We start from the raw sequence: 24,380 nt of genomic DNA on the forward strand, positions 1-24,380 counted from the left end.
ATGACTGAAAACAACTAACCAACAACATTAACAACATACTTGAGCAACAATCCTCTCTACGACTTCAAACGATCACTATAATTTAAGAGAATTTGTGACTTCAGAGACTGCCCACTCCAATTTTGAATAGTTCTAATTGCCAGGAAGGAATCTTTTGCTTTCTTAAAGCCTAGATTTTCTTTTTTGCATTTTCCTCCCAGTTCTCCCTTCTGGGACCAAACAAAACAGATCAAATTCTTCTTCTGATTGATAATTCTTAAATATTTGAGGAAAGTGTTCATTTCCCACTTAAGTTTTCTCTTCCTTGGATGAGGTTCTCCCTACTTCATTCAACCAAACCTCATGGGACAGCAGGCTGAGGATCATTAGGATCATGGTCAGTTCTCTTTTTGACTCTGTTCATCCATACAATGCCTTTCCTAAAATCTGATGCTTAGAATAGACACAATATTCCAAAGGTGGTCTGACTAGATACATGGTAAGAATATCATGTCCTTCATTCTAAACATTGTATTTGAAGCCTAAGATTATTTCAGCTTTGGGGGCTTCCAGGACACCCAACTGACTCATACTGAGCTTATGGTTTCTGAAAACCAATATCATAGGAATTAAAAAAATTCTTGAAATTCAATATGATTTCTCTCCTCACTTTAATTAGTTGTGATTTATTAGTTACATGGCTTAACTTTCTTCTTAGACATGTTCCTTCTAGGTCGTTCAAAATCAGCTAAAAATCTATTCAAGCTTAATAAAACATCACCAGTTTCTTCCCAACAATCATTATTAGCGTTACCACACAATACTGAAAAGGTTTTGTTGCTAGACTCTGCCATATTGTTTCCTGAAGCTGGTAAAGGGAACTCTGCCAAAAAGTGATCATTTCATTTAAAAAACAGCTCTACAAAAATGCTGGTGTCTTTGTTATCTCTAAGCACTTTTTAAACTGGTTGTTTTAAAAAGTATGTGACTAGACAAATGTGTGGCTCCATTATCTGCCATCCCCTAGGTGTAACTAATGTTGAGAGAAGGGGATATTTAGTTCAAGACTTGTGATTGGTCTTCTCTTTCAATTATCCTTCCCATCTTTGTTTGTACTGATTGGCTTATCTCTTGGGTATGGACAGTAGACAGAACCATGTTGGAGTATTCTGAGTTACTTCCCAGGCATACAGTAAGTGCTTAATGAACGCTTTATCTGTATATCTAGTTATGAAATCTTTGTAGAAGGTGATGAGTATGTGTAACTTGGAGGAGCCCAGGGTTGATGCTGTTTTCTGAGAAGAGATTGGTATCTCAAGATGTGAATATTCTCCCTTCAAGAGAACCAGGGTTTTGAGTACCAGACTAAGATTCTGGAGGGGCCCCTGTAGGTGGCATCTTGGTGACTTGGGGCCCTGAAGTCATGGAAGGAAGGAAGGAAGGAAGGAAGGAAGGAAGGAAGGAAGGAAGGAAGGAAGGAAGGAAGGAAGGAAAGGAGGAAGGAAAGAAGGGAGGGAGGAAAGAAGGAGGGAGGGAGAAAGGGAAGAAGGCAGGAAGGCAGGCAGGCAGGAAGGAAGCAAGCAAGCAAATGTTTCATGATTCCCCTCAATGGTGTGCCTTCCCCATGAAGTTATCTATAATTTATTCTGTCTATATCTTGTTTGTACCTAATTGTTGACATGTTGTCTCCCCATTAGACTGACAGCTTCTTGAGGGCAGGGACTCTCTTTTGCTTTTCTTTGCACCCCTAGTAATTAGCGTAGTGCCTGGCATACAGTAGGTACTTAATAAATGCTTTTTAATTTGACTTGAAGAAATTGAGCAACAAGGAACACTTACCTGGCTGCTGCCTCCAACTGCTCTTTTCTGTAAGGAAAGGAAGAGGGAAAGAAAAGGTGACCATAGGTTAGAATAGCTCCCGTTGCTAAGACCAACCCCTTCCCTACCTTCCATTTAGAGCAGCCTACAAGGTTTCTGTCAGAAGATGGAAAAACTGAAAACAGGGCAAGGGAAAGGAAAATGGGTTGAGTGTAATAAGGTAAAGGCACAAAAAACAGTTTGATGTATGGGCAGGGCCCTCATTCAAATGCCTGTAATACTTTTTCATAAAAGCCTATGGAGTACAGGCATTTTTATGCCCATTGCACAGATGAGGAAACTGAGACTTAGGAGAAATGACTTGCTTAGTATCATATTAGCTAGGGAGTATCTGAGCAGGAATCTGAACTCAGGTCTTACCCAATTTCAAATCCAAAGCCCTTTCCATTATACCACACTGCTTCTCTGAATAGTTTTTTTTTTTTCTCAATGTTGCTTTCTTCATCAGAGAGAAAAGAGAAAGAAGGGGAGGCAGGGGAGACCATAAGATGATTAGATAGGGAAAAAGAATGAGGCTTTCCCATCTCTTCCATCCTTTCCTCTGAGCTTACCCAAATTTAATAACAGCTAGAATTTATGTGGCATTTGAAGGTTTGCAAGGTGCTTTGTAAATATATGTCATTTGATCTTCAGAACAACCCTGGAAGATGGGTATTATTATTATTTCCATTTTACAGATGAAGAACTAAGGCAGGCATATGTTAAGCTGACTTGCCCAGTATCAAACAGCTAGTAAGCTCATATACTTAGCTGAGGCAGAATTTGATCTCAGGTATTCCTGACACCAAGCCTTACACTCTATTCGTTGTGCCTCCTGTCTACCACATACACTGTATGCATCTTGTATACACATGGTGGTTTGCATTTTGACACCCCCATTAGACTGTGAGCTTGTTGAAGCCAGGAATTCTGCTTTCTGCTCTGCTTTCTATAACCAGCGCTTAGCAAGGTGTCTGGCACATAGCAGATGCTTAATAAATGTTTATTTGACTCATTAATGGAGAAGACGAGAAGGGAAAGAAAAGCTTTTTGGTGACATTAACTTGGTTGTGCACATGCCCTGAATTGTGAGCACTATGACTGAGGTCACCAAAAGAAAGAGAGAAACACCTTCTGATATTTATATTATGTATTGGTCTGAATCTAGACTGACTTCAGATCATGCTCTGGAATTTATATTTAAAAAGCAAAACCTTTATTATCATCCTTCGTAAATGTCAATTATTATTATAATTTCACATATAATTTCACACTTAATATACTTGAAGATAACATTTACATGCCCCTATGTCTTTTTTTTAAAATTTTGGGTGTTTTATTTTTTTAGTTCTTAAAATGCATTCATTACAAAAGTAATAACATATTATAAAATATGAGCTGGTTTTTAAGCCTGCCAAATACTACTGAAAAAGTTACAAGGTTAGTTTTTGCATGCCCTATGTCTTATCTGCATATAGACCATACTTTTCCAGCAGAATGAAAACTCCTTGCAGGCCAGCAGAGTTCTGTTTTTTTGTCTTTGTAGTCCCAGCAGCTTGCCCAGTGCCTTACACAATAGTCATTTAATAAGTATCCCTTGAGTTGTATTGAGGTGTTCAACCGGCAAAGATCTCTACTGATAACAAACTGTTTATCTAGGATGTTCATCCTACTCTAGAGAGCTCCAATTTGTCAGAAGCATTTCTTTAGTGTAAGCTAAAGTATGTCCCCTTCAGACTTCCATTCATTTCTCTTACTTCTTCTCCCTTGGAACAAGCAGAACTACTCCATGGCCTCTTCCACATGACGGCCCTTCAGATATTCAGGGGGATAACTTATGTGCTGAGAAGTTCAGAGGGAACTTCACTGGTGCAGTGGACAGTGTGCTGAATTGGACTAAGAGTCAGGAAGACCTGAATTCAAGTCCTGCCTTAGAAACTAATTAGCTGTGAGACACCAGGAAAGTCATTGAACCTTTCTTAGGTGTATAGAGTGCATAGTAGATTGAAAATGTTAAAGTATACTATTATTCACAGATCAGTCAGGTAGAAGGGAAGAAGAAAAATTTTTTGGGAAAGGTATTTATGTCTGTGACTTTGGGAAAGCCACTTTGCTTCAGTCTGGGCCTCAGTTTCCTCATCTGTAAAATGACCAAATGGGACTAGACAAGCTCTAGTATCTCAGCTCTACATTCTGAGATAATATCTGGATGTTCAGAATGAAACAAATATAACTGTGAAATGCTTTCAAATACTTTCCTTCTCCAAAGTCTTCTGAGTCAGGCAGGGGGAAGGAAAAAAAGAACGCCAGCCGAGCAATGTGCGTATATCCAAACGTATGAGTCAGTCAGTGATTCTCCCCGGCATCAAACATTCATTGTTTGATGCAATGATTACTATACAAGGTCAAAGATGGTAGAAGCAGAAGGCAAAAGTGTCACTGCACATTCTGTTGATGAAGGCCATGAGAACTTGACAACCAGGGTTGCTGACGTCATTCAAAGCAAAGCAACCTTTGGGGTTATTTTTAAAGATGCATGAAAAGAGAGAAGGGAAAGAGGAAGGAGGGAAGAGAGAAATGAATGGAAGGAAGGAAGAGAGAGAGAAAGGGAGGGAAAGGCTGAAGAGGGAAGGACAGAGGGAAAAGAGGAAGGAGATAAGAAATAAAAATGAGAAAGAAGGAAGGAGAAAGGAAGGAAGACAGGAAAGAAGTGAGGGAGAAAAGGAGGGGGGAGGAGGGAAGAGAGAAAGAAGGAATGGAGGGATGGACATAGGGAAGGGCTAGAGAGGAAAGAAGGAAAGAATAAGAAAAAGACAGAGGAAGGGAATGGAAGGAGGGTGGGAAGGAGGAAAAAGGAAAGAAGGAAGGAAGGAAAGAAGGAAGAAAAGGGAGAAGGAGAAGGATGAAAGACAAAGGAAGGGCTTGGGGGAAAGGAAGAAAGAGAAGAAGGAAGAGAGGGAAGCACTAAAGAAGGAATAAAATGAGAAAATGGAGGGAAGAAGAAAGGGTAGGAAGGAAGGGAAGAAATAAGGAAGAAGGAAGAATTAATACATGAAGGATAAAACAATGAAGTTAGGCCAAAAATGAATTATGCTGAGATTATGAAAATAATATAGAAGCTTTATAGATGTCATGAAGGCTTCTCTATGTATAAGACTAGCTAACCTGGAGGAATCACCTGGAGGGCTGCAGGATAAATATATTAAAGGGTGTTTGTTTTTTCTTCTTTTAATAGCTTTGTACCGGGGACACTTTATGCAATTTTCAATAGATTTGTTTTGGAGCAAATGAATGATTTAGGGGATGGAGACATTTAGTTCTCTACAATCTTAGGTCACTGGATGGAAGGATGACAGCAATCTAAGCTGCCATGTGGTTTGCAAAGTGCTTGAGTTAAATGATTTTCTTGAGCCTCACAGATCCCCTGGGAATTCAGCAGGGCAGGTATTTTATCCTCATCAAGTCTCCTTGGAGGATATTGTATTACATCTTGCATAGTGGTAGATACAGAAAAATTGGGTTCTCTTAGCACTCTATCAGTCGGAAATCTCTCTTTCCTAGTATGTCTGTCCTTTGCCAGTGCAATGATCCCTCCAGCCTATAATGACAGCAGTACAACCTGGCCAGACCTTAAAGTACCTTCTGAATCATAAAGTGATTCAATTTTATTGGAGATAGTTTTAACGTTGTGTGTATTTTATTGCTTTATGTTTCTTTGCAGTCCACGTGAAGGATGCATGGGCAAGGAGTAGAGGTAATCTTGAATAGAGTGGACTGTGGGAAGGGTCATCTAACTGAACCATTTTACAACATCCATGACAGACAGTTGAGCCTCTGCTTGAAACGTTCTAATAACAAACAACCTGTCCCTTCACAAGGTGAACATTCTATGTATGATCTATTCTAATTGTTAGGAATTTTTTCCTCATATTTTGAGTGGAAATACATTCCCCTATAACTTTTGCCCTTTGGTCCTAGTTTTTCCCTCTGGATTTGCACAAAACCAATCTATGAGTTCTTCTATGTGAGAGCCTTTAAAATGTCTGAAGACAGCTATGGTTCCCACCACTCCCCTTCCGCCCAAACCTCTTTACTGTCAACCAAATCTTCTCTTCTCCAGGCTTAATGAGGGTAGGGCCATAGGATTTGGAACTGCAAAAGACTTTAGGAATCACTGAATTCATCTTGTTCATTTTTTCAGATGAGGAAACTGAGGCACAAGATGATTAAAGCATCTAGGTGGCAAAGCAAATTGCATGCCAGACTTAAAGTCAGGAGTACATGAGTTAGAATTTGGTCTTACTAGTTAAGTGACCCTAGGCAAGCCACTTAAACTCTCCCATCCTCAGTCTCCTCATCTGTAAAATGGGGATAATTATGGCACCTACCCTGCATAGCTATGGTGAGGATCCAATGAGACAATCTATGTGAAACATTTTGCATGTGAATGGGAAACATTAATGTGCTACATAAGTATTAGCTATGATTCTATTATTCTTTAATGCATGAAATTATTATATATACATATAATGATGATGTGACTTGACTCAGGTTATATAAGTAATGAGTGCCAGAGCTAGGATTCATATCCAAGTGTTCCAAATTCAAATCTAGTGTTCTTTTCTTTCTACTACGCTGGTAAGTGTGTGTAAGGATGTGTGTGTGTGTGTGTGTGTGTGTGTGTGCGCGCGTGTGTGCGTGTGTGTGTGTGTGATCAGTAGAAAAGAATACCATCTCAACTGAAAACTGTTCAGGACGCTATAATTGGCACTCAAGTTCAGCAGTAACCATTAGGATTTGGGGTAATAATAGAACTGGGTAGAATTAGGCTTGCTTTTTACTAGAAGTCTTGGCCATCAAAAAACCCTTTCAATATACAGTCACCATTTCTAGGGCACTGACTATACCTACTCACAGTTCTTGAGGATTTTTTTTTTTTACCAAGCAAACAACAGAAGACACAGTATATAAAAGAAAATATGGCATGGCATGAATGCCACATCTTGGGAGGAACACTGACAAGCTAGGAGCATTCAGAGGATGGTAAAGATCAGTTGAAGGGAGGAGATAGGCTTAGCCCAGATAGCTTCAGATAGCTGTCTTCAAATATTTGGGGGCAGACATACAGAAGAAGGCTAAGATTTATTCATCTTGGCCCCAGAGGGCAGAAGATGGAGCAGTGAGTAGACAAGGCAGGAAGGGGTATTGACCTCAGTTCACCATAAAGAAAATCTTCCTAATGATTACAGCTGCCCCAAAGTGAAATGGGGATGCCTCATGAGAGCATGCAAACAGAAGCTGGTTGATAACTCATTAAGGATGTTGTAGAGGGGGATTTCTGGACCAGGTGAAGATTAAACTTAATCCTTGTGGTCCTTTCCAGCTCTGATATTCTGATCCATAAGGATGATGTCCTCCCTTTAAAGAGGAAGATAGATTCTCAATCTGTATAAGTCATATCAGAGCAGATTCTCCTGATACCCTTTTAATACATGACTCCTGACCTTTGCCCTTTAATCTCAGCACTCTTCCTTGTTTATGATTTCTTTCTTTTTCATGCACATGTTTTGGTAACTGGAGACTTTATGGTGATGAAATTGTCAATGGATTATAAGGATCAGGGTTTGGGGGGAGCTGCATTGGCCAGAGTGGCTGGTAATTAGAGCAGGATGCTCAGACACCCATAAGGCCAAAGCAATTAATTCAGTCCTCACTTAGGACTATGGACTGCTTTATAAACCCTATAGTTGTAGTCAGAGAACCTAGATTTGAACTGATCATAATAACAGTTTTGAGCAGAGTCAACCTACAGCCCTATGCTTCTTCCTCTGTTTCCTAGATTCATAGGATAAATTGATGAGACAATATTTGTAAAGCACTTTGCAAACCTTAAAAGCATTATGTAAATGCTATTATTGTTACCACAAGAACAGTATCATCACAGACACTGGGGTGCAAAGCCAGGTTGTACTTCAGTCTGTACTAGTAGCTAGCTGATGACTTTGGGGAAGTGACTTTCACCGTCAGGGCTTCCAGTCTCTCAGATATGAGATGAGAGGTTGACCAGATGATCCCTGAATCCCCCTTTAAGCTCTAACAGCCTATACTTTATGATTCAAGATCCCTTCCAGTTCATAAGGTTATAGAAACATATGATTTAAAAGTATAAGGGACCCTAGAGATCACCTCATCCAGTCCCCTTCCTTTTACAGATAAGACAACTGAGGCCCATGTAGTTTAAGTGACTTGCTTAAGATTATGCCAAAAAAAAAAAAGAAAACCTTAATAAGTTTTCTAACTCCAAATTTAATGCTTTTTTCATGATGCTCTACTGTTTCCAGCAATAACAACTAATATTTATGTAACACATTGTTTGGATCAGGCCCTTCCCTTTTATTTCTTTAGAATAAAGAATTCCCAGAGAGGAAATTCCCACTACAAATCTAGATTGACAACTATCCGGAAGCATATAGTCTTCGCGAATTTCCAGGGGCACTAAGAAATTAAGAGACTCATCCAGGTATCCTGGCCAGTATGCATAAGGTGCACAATTGAACCTGAGCCTTCTTGCCTCTGAAGTCAGCCATCTACTACTCTGTGCTTCCCTCCCAGAGAGTGCTTAATTATTACAAAATACGTTACAGGCCTCACTGCAGTTGAACTTCACAAATACAAGTATTACCATGACAGAGTTAGGAACTGATGAAATTGGGACCCTGGTTTTCTTATACCAAATCAGTGTATTTTCTTCTTCTTCAGGGCCTTTGCTCTAAGTATGTAGGACAGTGGGAGAAAAGCAGGAAGCATCACTCAGTCAAGAATTAGCTTTCAGGCTGTATAATTGATCAGAGGGCTGTGGTAGAGATAAGTCTGTAGAAATAAGCCCTTGACTTGGGGTAAATTTTTGCATTCTCTGCTTGGTCACATCCCTCAGTCTGTCCTTAACTGTTCTTTTCTCTGTATTGTAATCCAAGATAAATCTGGGCCAAGTCTTTGCCCTTTGCCAAACAGTCAAGGAACATTTATTGACCTCCACCCAAAGGGCTATGAAACTGTGCATACCCTTCGACCCAGCAATTCCACTGCTAGGTCCATATCCCAAAGAGACCAAAGAAAAGGGAAAAGGACCTATTTGTACAAAAATATTTATAGCAGCTCTTTTCATGGTGGCAAAGAATTGGAAATGGAAGGGATACCCATCAACTGGGGAATGGCTGAACAAGTTGTAGCCTATGATTGTGATGTAGTACCATTGTTCTGTAAGAAATGATGACGGATGATTTCAGAAAAACCTGGGAAGTCTTATATGAACTGGTGAAAAGTGAAGGGAGCAGAACCAGGAGAACATTGTACACCTTACAGCAATATTATAATGATGATCAGCTGGGAAGGGCATAGCTGTTCTGATCAAGACAAGGATCTAAGATAATACCAAAGAACTCACTATGAAAAGTGCCACCCATCTCCAGAGAAGAATTGATCAACTCTGAGCGCAGACTGAAACACGCTTTCTTTACTTTCTTTATTTTTCTTGTTTGTGTGTGTGTGTGTGTTGTGTGTTTTCTTTAGCAATATTTTTGCATGACTTCACAAGTATAGTTGATACTATATTGTCTTCTCAAAGGGTGGGAGGGAGATAGGGAAATTGGAACACAAAATTAAAAAAAATGCTAAAATGTTTTAAAATGTAATTGGGAAATATTTGACAAAACAAATAAAATATATTAAAAACGTGTATTAAGCACTTACCATACACCACACGTTATGCTACGTGCTTTTTGGGATTACTAGATTAGCCAGAATTCAGGGAACAGTTCCAGTCCAGCAAGAAACAAATCACACATTCCTGCAAATAGCACATCTCTGCTCCCCTCCTCCCCTACTCTCACCCTAGAATTCTATGTTCTATGGTCTCATCCAGTCATTTTCCATCCTAAGGCATCCTAGCTGTAACATTCTATTGATCATTCTCTCCTGAGATCCATTCTCTCCATAAAATTCTGTATTCAAAGTTCTAAAATTCTCTAAGGTCTCTTCCAGTTTTGACATTCTACACTTTATACTCTAAGACCCCTCCCAGCACTAACATCTATGTTTGGAGGTCTTTTCTAGCTCTAACATTCTATAACCTATGTCTTAACGGTCTATGTTAGATGCCTTCCAGCTATAGCATCCTCATCCTATATTCTATGTTCCGATATTCTGGGCTTTAAGGTCCATCCTAGTTCTGAACATATCAATCTCTACTCCTGTTTACCTTAATCTTCTGAAAGCCTAAGTAACAAAAAATGCCAATGAAATACATGTAGAGTACCAATGGCCCCACAGATATGTCTACTTTCAAGTTGGCAATTGACTCCAATTAGTTGGGAAAAGGGGCCACTTCCAGGGAAGAGGTTCAAGCTGGTGCCCTTCAGAGGCTCTTCATAAATACAAGGACACATTGGATGTTGTTTTCAGCCTCTTACTTGAAAATAACAATGGCATGCTGGAATTCAGTGACACCCTTTCCCCAATGGGCTTTCTTGCTATAATATAACTGCCAAGCGAAAAACGCTAGGGACCATTTTTTTCTCCTTTAAAAAACATACTCTACATTGACTTCAAAGATGTTCCTAGTCTCACAATAGCCATCTCTAGCATGATGTATTACCTCTGACTGTTAGGAAGATAGTTTCAATTGAACACATACATACACATTCTCAAACAGCCATACACACATACATACACATACACATACATAGACACATTCATGAACAGAGATACAGAAACACATAGTGTGCCCTTTGCCAGGACATCAGTATACATGGAATTTATCATGTTCTTATCATCTGATTCTGTTTTTATTCTATTGGTTCTTCTAACTCTGAGATTTTGTGATTATGAATGTAACATAAAAAGACAGGAAGGCAGAAAGGCACACACTTTCTGAGGCAAAATTGAAGCCAGTTAACTTGACTCTCTGGTATTGAGACTGATGACAATAGACCATAGAGTGATAGGAATGAAAGAGATACAAGGCCATATCTATACAACTCTCTTATTTTAGAGGTGCTTCAATACACCTGACTGTATGCTAGAAAGAAGACTTTTGATTTGAAAAAGATAAAAAGCATTGTAGTCTCTTGAGCAGGAAATTGGTGTAATGGAAGTGGCTTTAAAGACATATTCCTTCAAAAACCAACAATGTAAGGTGGATTGGAAACACTTAGGTTTTAATGAAACCTATAACAAAAGCAGAGAATTCTAGTCCAAGGATTCTAAATGAGAGAATATGAGAGGTTGAAGAGTTTGTAGAAGTCATCTACTCAAATCTCAACTTGAAGTATGTCATTGGTAAGAAATGATCATTGAGGATCTATTCAAATACTTTCTATGACAGGGAACCAGAGCTGTTGTAAGCCCCAAATGAGGTAATAGATGTAAAGCACTTTGCAAACCTTAAAACTCTATATGAATGGTATTACTATTGTTGCTGTTATTTGTCTGTATCACCAAGCCTGCACTCTGGTGATGACTTAATTCCCTGAACCTTCTGCACTCCTGCTGAGCTCAAGCAATGGTTATAGAGCAATGCAAGCCTGTGCTAGTGAATGTTTAACAACCAGGATATCTTGGGGGGGGGAGAGTATGTACATACATTTTAAAGTTTAATCTGCATTATCAATGCTTCCTAAGCCTTGAAAATCAACAAATCAATAAATCAAACCTTGATTTGTAGTTATTGTTAACTTCGAGGAATGAATGCTCACACTGAAAATTTAATTGACAGCTCTCACAAGCTGGTTAGAGATGACTCCGGCACATCCCTGCAGGAAACTCACTACTTAACAAGATATTCTTGAACAGTTATCATTGATATCATTTATGAAACAATTGAAATCATATTTGACTATTAAAATTGTTATTTAATACCTGTCAGGATCAACATGCCAGTTCTTTGGGCTTCCCATCTAACTGGAAATCATAGTCTGGACCACAGGGCTTCTTCATTCACTTCTATTTTCCTGTGTGAATTGTGAGGCCAAAAATCTTTAAAGTGATTGTGGATTTTATTTAGGAGGCTCTGCAAAGTTTCAGGTATTACTACAATTAGGGCAATGCTACCCACAAACAAGAATCTCTGGAGGACCATATTCTCTATATAGCACCTCTCTTACATTGGAACAGGTTCATCAGCACATTTATCTTGGACAGATGCCAAGAATGGGCAATGAACTAGGCCTGGCAAATAATAAGGAGGAAGAAATTAGCCTGGATTGCATTTCAAAAACTGTGAGGCACTTTCAATAACCACAAACTTCTCTCTGAAACAAAGGCCGCATGTAAATTTTTTTTACCACTTTTTTTTTTCACAGTTTCTAGAGATGCTACAATATATGGCTGTGAAGCAAAATACCGCAGTCTAAAAAGAATTAGTCACCCATAGCGCAGCAAGCAATGGATATGTGCATGGTAGGTGTGAAGTTGCACACCAAAAGTGGTGCAAAAAATATCATCAAAGAATTGCATGACCAGAAAAGAACATGAGTCAGCCATGGAGCCACTGGAGTTGGCGGGAGAGACAATTGTTAAATTTTCAATGTGGATATTTACATTTTTGGAAATTGGCAAATGCTACAAACCAGGGCCTGCTTGACTTATTTGTTTGATGGGAGGGCTGGAAAGTAGAGTATGAAACACCTTCCAACACCTTCCTTTATAGAGGACAGAAATTGGACTTTCGGGCTCACTCTGTGCTGCATTTGCAAGGGCTAGAGTAGATGTAACTCTATGATTTTCTGACCTTTAAAGTCCATTCCAACTCTAGGATTCTGATTAGTTAAAAATTCAAATACAAATTTAGGACAATGCTTTCTGACAAAGGAAATGAAAGGACTCTCCAGCCATGTTCCATCCTGGGCAAAGTAAGGAAGTGGGTTTCCCTTCATATCTATAAATGGTGGCTTTAACTCAACTCCTGTACTTCTGTGGGACTCCACTTATAACTAATTTTATTATCTTTCCCTTTCTCTCCTCCTCCATCTTTTTTTTCCTATTCCTAATTTAGCCCAGAGGCCAAAATCATGGGGAGCAAGGAGGGCAGGATCAAATTTGATGGAGCTGAGGTCAAGATGGTTGAGATATAGCCAGGGTGGAAAAGTCATAGTTAGGATGGGTTAGATATAGTTGGAGCAGGGGAGGTGTCATCAAACCTGGTGAGACATGGCCAAGAGTGGTGAGGTATCTTCAGAATGAATGAAAAAGGCTGGATGGGAGGAACAGGGTTATTATGGTTGGCAAAACACAATCAGGAAGGGTGAAGTAGAGTCAGGGCAGGTGATACACGTCCCAGGCAGTCAAGTCAAGCTCTATTTGCCTTAGTTTCTTCATCTGTAAAAAACAGGTATAATCAGGGCAGCTAGGTGGCACAGTGGATAGAGCACTGGCCCTGAAGTCAGGAGGACCTGAGTTCAAATCCGGCCTCAGACTGAACACTTGACACTTACTAGCTTGTGATCCTGGGCAAATCACTTAACCCCAATTGCCTTAAAAACAAAACAAACAAAAAAAACAGGTATAATCTACCTCAAAAATCCCTTATTTTGATAACAAAATGACATAGTATTTAAAAGCACTTTGCAAAACTTAAAGCACCATATAAATGTTGTTGTTAGGCAATGGCAATTCTCACTTTTCCCCACCTTGAGCTGGTGCCACTCAGGTACATTTAAACCTTTTTCTAACCTTCTCAGCCATTCAGAGATCAATACATGCTTAATGAAATGCCAAAAGGAAGTTGGTTAAATCATGAATCCAAACAAAATCCATAAGCATCAGAAAGAGGTGTCACACACTGTAAATTCAAGGGATAAATAAATGCCACTTGCCTGAAATATGGAAAAGAAACGACGGATTCATAAAATCTCCAGGTAGCTACGAGATCAATCCTGTTGGGATTCGTCGCATAATACCTCCAGGCAGCCTGGGAAAGAGAATAGGGAGAAGGAGGGAGAGCAACAATGAGCTTCTGAAGGGAGGATTGAATGAATTCATATTTGTAAAGAGCTTAACACAGCGTCTGGTATGTAGTAGGCACTGTAGAGATGTTTATTCCCTTCTCTTCTCCCTTCCCACAAGTGACCATCTAGCTTGCACTTAAAGGTATCTAACGAGAAAGAAGTAACTCCCTTCAGAGGCAGGCCATTCCACTCTTGGACAACCTGAACTTTTAGTGAGTTTTCCATTTACCCTGTATGTGTCTTGAGTGTACATAGTTGTTTGCGTGCTATCTCCTCCATCAGAATGTGATGCCCTCAAGGAGGACAAACATAACCCTGTTCCTCCCATCCAACCTTTCTCATTCATTCTGAAGATGCCTCACCACTCTTGGCTGTGTCTCAGCAGGTTTGATGACACCTCCCTTGCTCCAACTATGTCTAACTCCTTCCAGTTCTGACTTTCCCACTCTGGCTATCTCAATCATCTTGACCTCAGCTCCATCAAGGAGGGCAAGGGCCATACTATTCCCTTTCTTTGCAATTCCAGCACTTGGCCCATGACCTGCCACATCACAAATACTTAACAAATGCTAGTTGAATTGATTTTTTATAATAAGCTGAAACATAATTGAAACTTTTACCCATGATTCCTGGGTCTGCTTTCTAGTACAAAGCAGAACAAGCTTAATGTTTCTTCCCCTGTGTTGTTTTATTGTTGTTATTCAGGCTTTCGGTTTTATCTGACTCTTTGTGACCCCATTTGGGGTTTCTTGGCAAAGATACTGGAATGATTTGTTATTTCCTTCTCCAGCTCATTTTCTAGATGAGAAACTAAGGTAAACAGGGTTAAGTGACTTGCCCAGGCTCACACAGCTAGTAAGTGTCTGAGGCCAGATTTGAACTCTAGAAGATGAGTCTTCCTGATTCCAAGACCAGTAATCTATCCAGTGTGACACCTAGCATCCCTTTAAAGATTTGAATGTAGGTTCTCACGTCTCCTCTAATTTCCTCTTCTCCGGACTTAACATCATCTGTAGTTTCTTTCCCTAATGTTTATATGGCATGGCTTCTCAACTTTGTGAAGCAGAAAGAATACCAAAGTTGGAGTCATAGAAACTAGTTTTAAACCCTACAACCTGCATAACCTTAGACAACCCACAACCTTTTGTGCCTCAGTTTCCTTATTTGTAAATTTGTAAATGGTTTGGATGCAATAAACTCTAAAGTCCATTCCAATTCTAAAAGTATAATCCCATGTTTTTTTCATCAGTGTGGGGAAATCTTAATGTGGAAACTTTTTTTTTTAACCACTGCAGAATGACAATTCATAGAGATTATATATAGCCTGAAACCAGTGGGGTTAAACGCAAGTTAAAATAAGGGCTGCTAAATCACACATAAGGATTCCTATGGATCGCATATTTATGTAGAAAACCACACATTAATATTATCTGTTTTATCGTATGTTTGTTTATTTTGTTAAATATTTCCAAGTTACATTTTAATCTAGTTCAGCTGGGTTGGGGGGGGGAGGGCCTGTGGCCTTCCACGTTTGACATTTCTGCCTTGGGGACAATAAACAATGAAATGTCTTTCCCATGGTTCCAGAGCTAGCATCATAGATAGGATGTGAAGCCAGGTATTCCTAACTCCAACTCACAATCCACTATGCTTAATATGTCACTCCACTTGCTACTTAACTAGTCATATGACCTTAGTCAAGTCCTTCACCTCTCAGGGCCTCAGTTTCCCCATCTGTACACGACAGAGTTAGACTATATGACCACTGAGATCGCCTCTGGTTTAAACATTCTGTGCTTGTTGAAAGTTCAATAACAAATGCTTCTTAATTGATTGCTTAATAGATTGTGATTCTTAAATAACAACCAAAAAAGCTTAACCCAGTCTAGTGATGGTTAGAGTCTTAAAGTAAACTCAAAGAGAGGGGGAGAAGTGAGGTGATGATTTAACTTGGTTATTGGAAGATTAAATATAATCAAATTCAACTTTCTGCTTTTTGCTGACCCAAACTGTAACAGAAATGCTTTCCAAAGATTTTATGCCCTTCTCCCCAGCCCCATAATTACTTTCAAAGGAAGGAGCACCCCCTGGTGGAAATGTAAGAAACTCTTTTCTTGTCACATTGGAGTTATATGAAAGCCACATTCTTTGTTCAAAGGCACTTGGGATGTTAAAAACTTTGATATGTCTGCAACATTTCCCAACACTTCACAGGCTCAGTTGAATTTAATATGGGAAGAAGATGAGAATTCTACTCATGAGGAAATGGTTTTTATTATATTTGGAAAACATTTCCTTAATACTAAAGTAGACTTTTCATATAACATGAGATTAAGCCCAGGTCAAAGGAATTAAGTTGGGGGATGAGCTATGGTAGATGGACTACATAATTAACTTAATTTGTACTTTTCATTTCTAAATGTCAGAGTGCCAGTTGTGGACAGACTCTTCTAGCCTTAAGTCTATTCTGTTTGCCACAGGGAGCATCTGTCTTCAGGAACTACTCATTTTACTTCCAGTTCACCCTCTGATCTATTCTAATGTCACTCTTGCTTCCTTGCCCTCATGCTGACATCCTCCTTCCCTTCCAACTTCCCTTTCTTCTTTTCTTTCCCATATCCTTTCTTCCCAGACCTCTTCAGTTATTAGCTCTTGGAAAGTAGGGACTGTTTTGTTTTCTTGTTTTTGTATTTCCAGCACATGGCACAGGGCCTGGCACATAGTAAGCATTTGGTAAATGTTATCTATCTATCCATCCATCCATCTATCCATTCACTTATCTATTATCTATCTATCCCCCAACCATCTACCATCTATCTATCATTTATCTATCCATCCATCATCTATCTATCCATCCATCCATCTACTTATCTATCATCTATCTATCCATATACTATCTATCTACCTACCTATCCATCTATCATCTATCTATCCACTCATCCATCCACCCACCCTCTATCTATCTATCTATCTATCTATCTATCTATCTATCTATCTATCTATCTATCTATCTACTTCATATATACATGGATGCGTATAGTCCCTTTCGCCACAATTAGAGAAGAACGTAATGAACTTTAAGGTAAGAAAGCAGCAGCTGCTGCCAAAAGTCCTAAAGAGGACACCAGCTTCTCTTCTATTTTGTTGGCCAGGGGACTAGAAAAGCAGAGTAAGTCCAGGCCTCTGCGTCACTGTTCCCCAAAGTGGTACTGAAACTGTGTTCATAGAGTTACTTCTTTTGAAAATAAGGAAAACCAGAGAGTCCTGTGAAAACTGTTTGTGGAAGAGCAGTAAAGCTGCTTCCCTGAATAGCTTTCCCCTCTAGAATCATGCTGTGCTCTCTTATGTTGAACATTCTGGCAAAAGCCTTGTATATTGCATGAAGCAGCAGCTGTCTGAGGTCTTAGGTTCAGAGACTATCGAAGAACAAGATGATTTAAACATTCTGTGTCACATTGTCTAGAACAACTGAATTTCTGATGATGTGTTCCAAGTTATTCTCTGTTCTCTTGGATGTGCTTGTGACAGGGGTCATGGAACCCTGGGAGTCAGCCATCAACCACTGGCACAGTTATATGCATGAGCATATATATGCACACACACCCACACATACAAAGAAAATATCCCTGGATAGCATGGTGTCATTTAAAAATTCAGCTCATATCTTTATAATTAGAAAACCAGAGAAAACAAACCTGTATGAGTTCAGCTGCTGGTTTCCTTCTTTTCTCAAAATGTTTCTGTCGATGTTGTTCTTGTACCTTGAGAGCCAGCCCTGATCCAAGAATTCCCTGATTAAAAGAAACATTAACAAAAATAATCAGAACAGAGCCCTGGGCATTCTAGATAATCATTCTACTTCCTTTGTCTTTATATTCCCAGCACTGAATATAGTTCATGGCACATAGTAGGAGCTTAATAAATGCATATGAAATGGATTGATTTGTATTCATAAAGCTACAGTAATAAGAATTAATAATAATAGTATTTATGTGGTATGCTGAGATTTGAAAAGCATTTTACAAATATTATTTTATCCTCACAGTAATCCTGGACTGGGAGGTAAGTCCATTTTATAGTTGAGGAAACTGAGGCTGATAGAGGTTATGTGACTTGCACAGATCACATAGCTAGAAATTGTCTAAGGCAGAATCTGACTTCGTAACTTCAGGTCCTTTGTTCTATTAGCCGTGAATGCTTATAGCAGTGCCCTAGACGATATAAATACTATGTAAATATGAACATTCATAGAATCAGAGGATCACAGACTTAATGCTGAGAGTCAATGGTCATCTAGTCAATCTTTTCATTTTACAGATGAAGAAACTAAGGTACCCAAGAGGGATGAGGTTTACTTGTTCAAATATTAAATGATAGAGTAGGATTTGAATCCAGTTCTTCTGGCTCCAAATTGAGTGTTCCTTTTGTTATTTTTAATTTAGCTCCCTAGGATACTCTAAAGAAAATATGCCCCCAGGTGAACAAGAAGATCCAGAAGAAGTCATGCACTTATTCCTCACTGATTAGTGCATTAGGAAGAGTGACTGTTGTTAGAAAAATATGCATTTTAGTACCACATCTTACCTAAAGTGGAGGAAGAAACAGATGCTTGTCTATGCAATGGCTTTAGGAATGTCTGTTTGGGAAGACGGTAGATTGAGAGTTCCATTCTCTGTCATCTCTTCATCATCTGGGACAATCCTGGACCTCAAGGCACTACCTCTATGGCCAACTACATGATACTCATCCTTTCCAGATTTGCCCTCCCCTTCTCGTCACCTCCTTGTTTGTCCTCACTTTCACATACCCCCTGTACCCCTAAAGTACAAACTCCATGAAATCTACCTCCTCAGTGCCTAGTTCAGAGCTCTGACCTCTGGTCTTCCTGACTGGATGACACACAGGAAAAACAGACATGAAACAGTATCTTTAGGGAACTGAGTGCCTGTAGTGAACAGTGGAAAGAAGAGTGGAATAAGTGTCAGGCAGCCTGAGTTCAAATTCTAGACCCATCACTCTTGTATTCTGGGGAAAGAATACTCTCCTTTCTGAGCCTCTTTTCCTTCTCTGCAAAATGACAGCTTTGGGCTAACTCCATATCCCATGATTTGATTACTACTTTTTTCCCCATTCTCTTCTTTCATTTCTCACATCCGATCCTTTGTTCATGCTGTCCTTCCCACCCCCACCCCACCCCACCCCCTCGGAATCTACACTAGAATCTACTACCTCTAACATTTCTGTTTGTTGAAATTCTTCCTTTCCTTTAAGACTCAGATTAAATGCTACTATCTCCACAAAGTCTTTCCTGATCTCCCAGCTAAAAGTAATCTCTTCCTTGAATCTTAACGAATATTGGATCTTTACTGTGCACCATTCATATTTTAATTTGTGAAGAAAGAAAGAAGCATAATAGGATAACAGCAAGTTGGAAAGGGGGCAAAGATATTCCCAGTTTTCCAAAAGATAGAGAATAGAACTGGTCAACTATGGGCCCTTCAGCTTGACTTAGACTTCTGGCAAAATTACACAATGAATTTTTTAAAGGGATAGTGATCATTTCGAAAAGGAATCAGGGACCACAAAGAGCCAGAGTGGCTTTGTTAAGAAAAGGTCATCCCAGATCAGTATTATGTCCTTTCTTTTTATAAGGTTACTAAAGTGGTAGATCATAGGGATGTTGTAGATAGAATTTAACTAGATTTTAGCAAAGTATGTCACAGTGTCTTATTATATGCTTGGAAAACATATATAAAGATTGTTGTTATTTGTCTTTCATTCTCAAAGAGGACATGACATCAGGAAGGTGATTCCATGACTTGCAAGTTAATTGGATTTAAGTGAGGGAAGGTTGTGCAAAGTCACTAGCTTCACTTTCTCCTCCAGAGCCATCTGGGTCCAGTGGCAAGATATAGATCAGGATGACTGGAGACAGCCCCCATGTGGACTAGAGGCTCACAATCCACAGTTAAGAAATGCTGAAAGGGTCACAAGTGGAAAAAGTTTAAGAAGCATTGGACTAGATGATAGTATGATTAGATACTTTCAGAATAGGCTGAATAGTCAGACAAAAAGCAGTCATTTAAGGTTTGATGTAAACTTAGAAGAACATCTCCAATGGAGAACCCCAGGGATCTGTGTTCAACCTTGGGCCATTTAGCATTTTTTATCAATAACTTGGCATAAAGGGCACATTTATCAACTTTGCAGATGGCACAAAACTGGGAGGGATCACTAGCACAATGGATGAAAAAGTCAGGATTCAAAAAGATCTTGACAAGCTAGGATGGGGGGCAGTCTAATATTTTAATTTGGATAAATGTAAATACAAAGTATGGCTAGATAATCATTCAACCAAAAATACATAAAAGTTTTCATGGACCACAAGCTCCAAATGAGGCAACACTGTGAGGTGAAAGCCAAGAAAGCCAGTGGGTTCTTTGGTGACATGGAGAGAGGCAGAGCATTCAGGAATAAGGAGGTGATAATCTCATTATATCCTGCCCTGGTCACACCACACCTGGAGTGATGCATTCAGTACCAGGTACCTCATTTTATTTTAGGAAGGACAGAGGAGGGTAACCTAGAAAGCAAAACATCCCTACATTCATGCAATACGGGGGTTGAATGTACGTCAGTGCAATGCTTGGCACGTAGCGGGCGCTTGAGGAATGCTTGTTGATGTATTGATCAGCTGTTTGATTGGTTGGTGGGTTGAAGTAACCAGGAATTTTTAATTTGGAGAAGACTTAGGGAGGACATGATTGCTGCTTTCAAATAGAGGATGAGCTGTCATTAGAGGCAGCTGGTTGTCATATTGGAGAGAGGTGCTAGACTCACGTCCTAGAGTCAGGAAGACTTCAGTTCAAATGCTGCCTAAGACACTTAATTGCTATAGATCTTTGGACAAGTAATTTAACCTCTCTGTGCCTCAGTTTCATCACGTGTAAAATAGGAACAATAACAGGGATGCTCTGAGGATAAAATGAGATAAAATGAGTGCTATACAAACTACTAAGTAGCTACTACTATTTTAAGGAGGAGAGGTTAGACTTGTACTGTTTGGTCCCTGATAGACCTAGAGGCAATGGGTAGAAATTGTAAAGAGGCAAATTGAGGCTTAATATCAAGAAAAACATCCAAACAATTTGAGTGGTCTGAAGGTGGTTGTGTAGGGAATGGATTCAACCATACTGGATATCTTTAATCAAAGACTGGATGACCCTTTGTCAGTCACTTTATAGAAAGATTTTCTTCCAGGAATGAGTTGGACTTGATAATTGCTAATTGCAGATCAGAAATTTTGTGATTTTACAGTTTTTGTCAGCTTCCTATGTTCATCTCTCCAGTTCTGCTGAAACCTCTTTGAAAAAAGGGCCATTTTAATGTATTCTTTACTGGGATTTAGCACCAAGCCAGAGTACTTCTAGTCTAGTCCCTCATTTTAAAGATGAAAAAACTAAGGCATAGGCACATTTAGCAACTTGACCAACATCAAAGAGGGAGTATTAACACCAGAGCCGGGGCCAGAATTAAGACCAGGTCCTTTGACTTTAGGTCTTCCCATTCTATCACACTTTGTATCCTAATTGCTTAAAACAGTGCCTGGCACATAGCAAACATTTAATAAAGTACCTATTATTGAACAGAAAATTTGTTGTTGGTTTCATGGGTCTTGTCTCTCCGAGGTGATTACACACTTGAAAGTAGTGAGCATGCCTCAGGCTTCTGAGTACCCCATTATGACAAGCACAGAGGAGGTGATCAAGAAAGTGTTCTCAAATGGAATTGAATTAAACATACATGAAACCCTTCTTAAGAAGTTTTGCTATTTCCCTACATATTGTTTTAAGATAATTTTATTATAGTAGTCTATATGAAGCAAATAAAATTTGAGTTCTCATCTTCATTAGACCTAAAGTCATAGAATTTCCGAGTTAGAGAAAAAACTGAAAGGTCATCTTATCCAGACTCCTCACTCTAAGTATAGATGGGCTAAAACAAAAACAAACAAACAAAAAAGTGGGCTTTGAAATTGGGGTCTTCTGCTAGGTTTTACCTATGTGGCCTTAGACAAATTGCTTAACCTGTCTGGTTTTAGTTTCCTCTTCTATACAATTATGGATTTTTATAGTAGACCTTTGAGATGACTTTTAGCTCAGAAACTGTGAAAGATTCCTAGACCAGAGAAGAGAGGTGACCTGCAACATAACGCAGCTTAGAAAAAAGCAGACAGAAGAGAATGGTGTCAATAGGGAAAACGCAGAGGAAAAGATAATGTTCAAAAGGGTAAGCATTCAATTCAATTAAGCACAATTAAGCATTGTGCTAGCCACTGTTCAAGGTGATGGGGAGATAGACATAAAAGTGAATCAGTTGCTAATTTAAATGTCAAGGGGTGAGGACCACATGCTTATCAAGAAGGAAATAGAAAATATATCAAATTAAATACCAAGTGATTTTTGTGAGAGGGAGGAAAAAAAGAGAGAAGCAGAGACAATGAGAGAGACAAAGATAGAGAGACAGAGATGGAGAGAGACACAGAACACACAGAGAGGGACAGAGAGACAGAGGGAACATTAATAAGTCTGCTCCCACTCTAGGCTTTGTTTTTGTTGCTGTTAGTTTGATGCTATTACTATTTTCTCCTGCTCTTATACTAGGGGACTTCAACATTCACACTGATTCTCCCTTTTTTACCCTGACCTCTCAGTTCCTACTCTTCCTCCCCACTCTCCTCACCATGAGCTACTTCTCTATTCCATTTCAGGTTCACACAAAAAATCCCAAAACAAAACATATTCTTGATCTGGTCATCCCCCACAGCCACCTTCATGTTCAAGAACTGTGAAATCCTCCTATCCAATAATAATATATTGGCTTTTCACTTCTCCCTCTGTCTTTCTCCACATAACCCTAGTCTTCACTCACACCCTGAATGCTGAAGCCCTTGACCCCTCAACTGTCTCCCAGGCCACCTCCCCTGTACTAGCCATTCTTTCCTCTTCTCCCACATTGACTCCTTGGATAACCAATTCACCTCTGCACTGTCCTCCTCTCTTGACTCTAGACCATTATCATATTGCTATGTCCAGTCAAGCCTCAGTCTTTGATTACTCCCACCATTCATTGCCTTCACACTTACACATGTGCTGCTGAAAGAAGAAGAAAGAGAAAATGCAGCTGCTCTGACTGGATTCACTACAGATTTATATTACATAGCCTCAACTGCGGACCCTCACTGTGCTAGGCAATCCTACTCTACCTCCCTTAATAACTCACTATCCCATTCTCCACAGTAGCTCTTCCAAACTTTATCATCCCTCCTTAAGCCTCCCTTGGCTCTACCTCCCCAACTCTCTGTGCTGAGAACCTTGCCTCCTATTTTACAGAAAAAAAATTAGCTCACTTGCCATAAGTTCCTTCTTCTTCCATTCTCTTCATCTCCTATCACACAGGTACATTCTGCTACTATCTCCTTCTTTACCTCTGTCTCACACGATGAAATGACCTTACTTCTTAAGCCAAGGCTAACCCCTCTACTTTTCAGATGACCATATTCCATCCTGTCTCCTCCAATACACTGCCTCTTCTGTCATCCCCACTCTTTCACTCTTTTTCAATCTATCCCTCTTTATTGGCTCATTATCTACTGCCTACAAATATGCCTATGTTTCCCCATCCTGAAAAAAAAAACCTGTCACTTGATCCTTCCATCCCTACTGTCATCCTGTATTGCTTCTGCCTTTTGTAGCTAAACTCCTAAAAAGTCCATCTACAGTAGGTGTCTCCACTGTCTCTCCTCTTACTTCTTAATCCCTGACAATCTGGTTTCCAACTTTATCATTCCACTGAAACTCCTCTCTCAAAAGCTACTAATGATCTTTTAGTTGCCAAATCTGCTAGCTTTTCTCAATCCTCATTCTCCTTGACTTCTCTATAGTCCTTGACACTGTTGATCACCTTCTTTTACTTGATACTCTCTTCTCTCTGGGTTTTGAGGCCCCACCATCTCCTGGTTCTCCTGCTACATGCCTGACTGCTCTTTTTCTATCTCTTTTGCTGAATCCTCCAGATTCCACCTTCTAATCATACATGTCCATCAGGGCTCTGTCCTGGGCCCTCTTCTCTTCTCCCTCTATACTACTGCACTTGGTGATCTCTTCAACTCCCATGTATTTAATTACCATCTCTGTGCTGATGGCTCTCACATCTGCCTGTCTTGCTCTTAACTCTCTGCTGACCTCCAGTCTCCTATCTCCAACTGTCTTTCAGACATCTCAAAGTGGATGTCCAATAGACATCTCAAATTCGGCATGTTCAAAGCAGAACTCATTATGTTTTCCCTTAAATCCTCCCTGCCCCCCCTTTCTGTTGCTTAGAGGATAATACCACCCTCCTTGTCTCTCAGGCCCATGACTTGAGAGTCATTCTGAATTCCTCACTATCTCTCACCCCATATCCAATCTGTCACCAATACCCGTCAATTTCACCTTTGAAACATCTCTCAAATACACTCCCCCCTCTCCCCCCCAGGTCCTC

The 24,380-nt window shown here is 39.7% G+C and overlaps 1 protein-coding gene across 1 annotated transcript in view; it reads right to left on the reverse strand.

Annotated features, from left to right (window-relative positions):
- KCNQ3 (potassium voltage-gated channel subfamily Q member 3) overlaps positions 1-24,380 on the reverse strand; it is a 462,534-nt gene that overhangs the window by 52,430 nt on the left and 385,724 nt on the right. The window contains 3 exon segments of the mRNA XM_020997918.2: positions 1,819-1,845; positions 13,707-13,801; positions 17,534-17,629. Coding sequence (XP_020853577.2) covers positions 1,819-1,845; positions 13,707-13,801; positions 17,534-17,629 — 218 coding nt within the window.

The sequence above is a fragment of the Phascolarctos cinereus genome, unplaced genomic scaffold (genome assembly GCF_003287225.1).
Source record: "Phascolarctos cinereus isolate Bilbo 61053 unplaced genomic scaffold, phaCin_HiC Scaffold_4;HRSCAF=312, whole genome shotgun sequence".
Taxonomy (NCBI): domain Eukaryota; kingdom Metazoa; phylum Chordata; class Mammalia; order Diprotodontia; family Phascolarctidae; genus Phascolarctos; species Phascolarctos cinereus.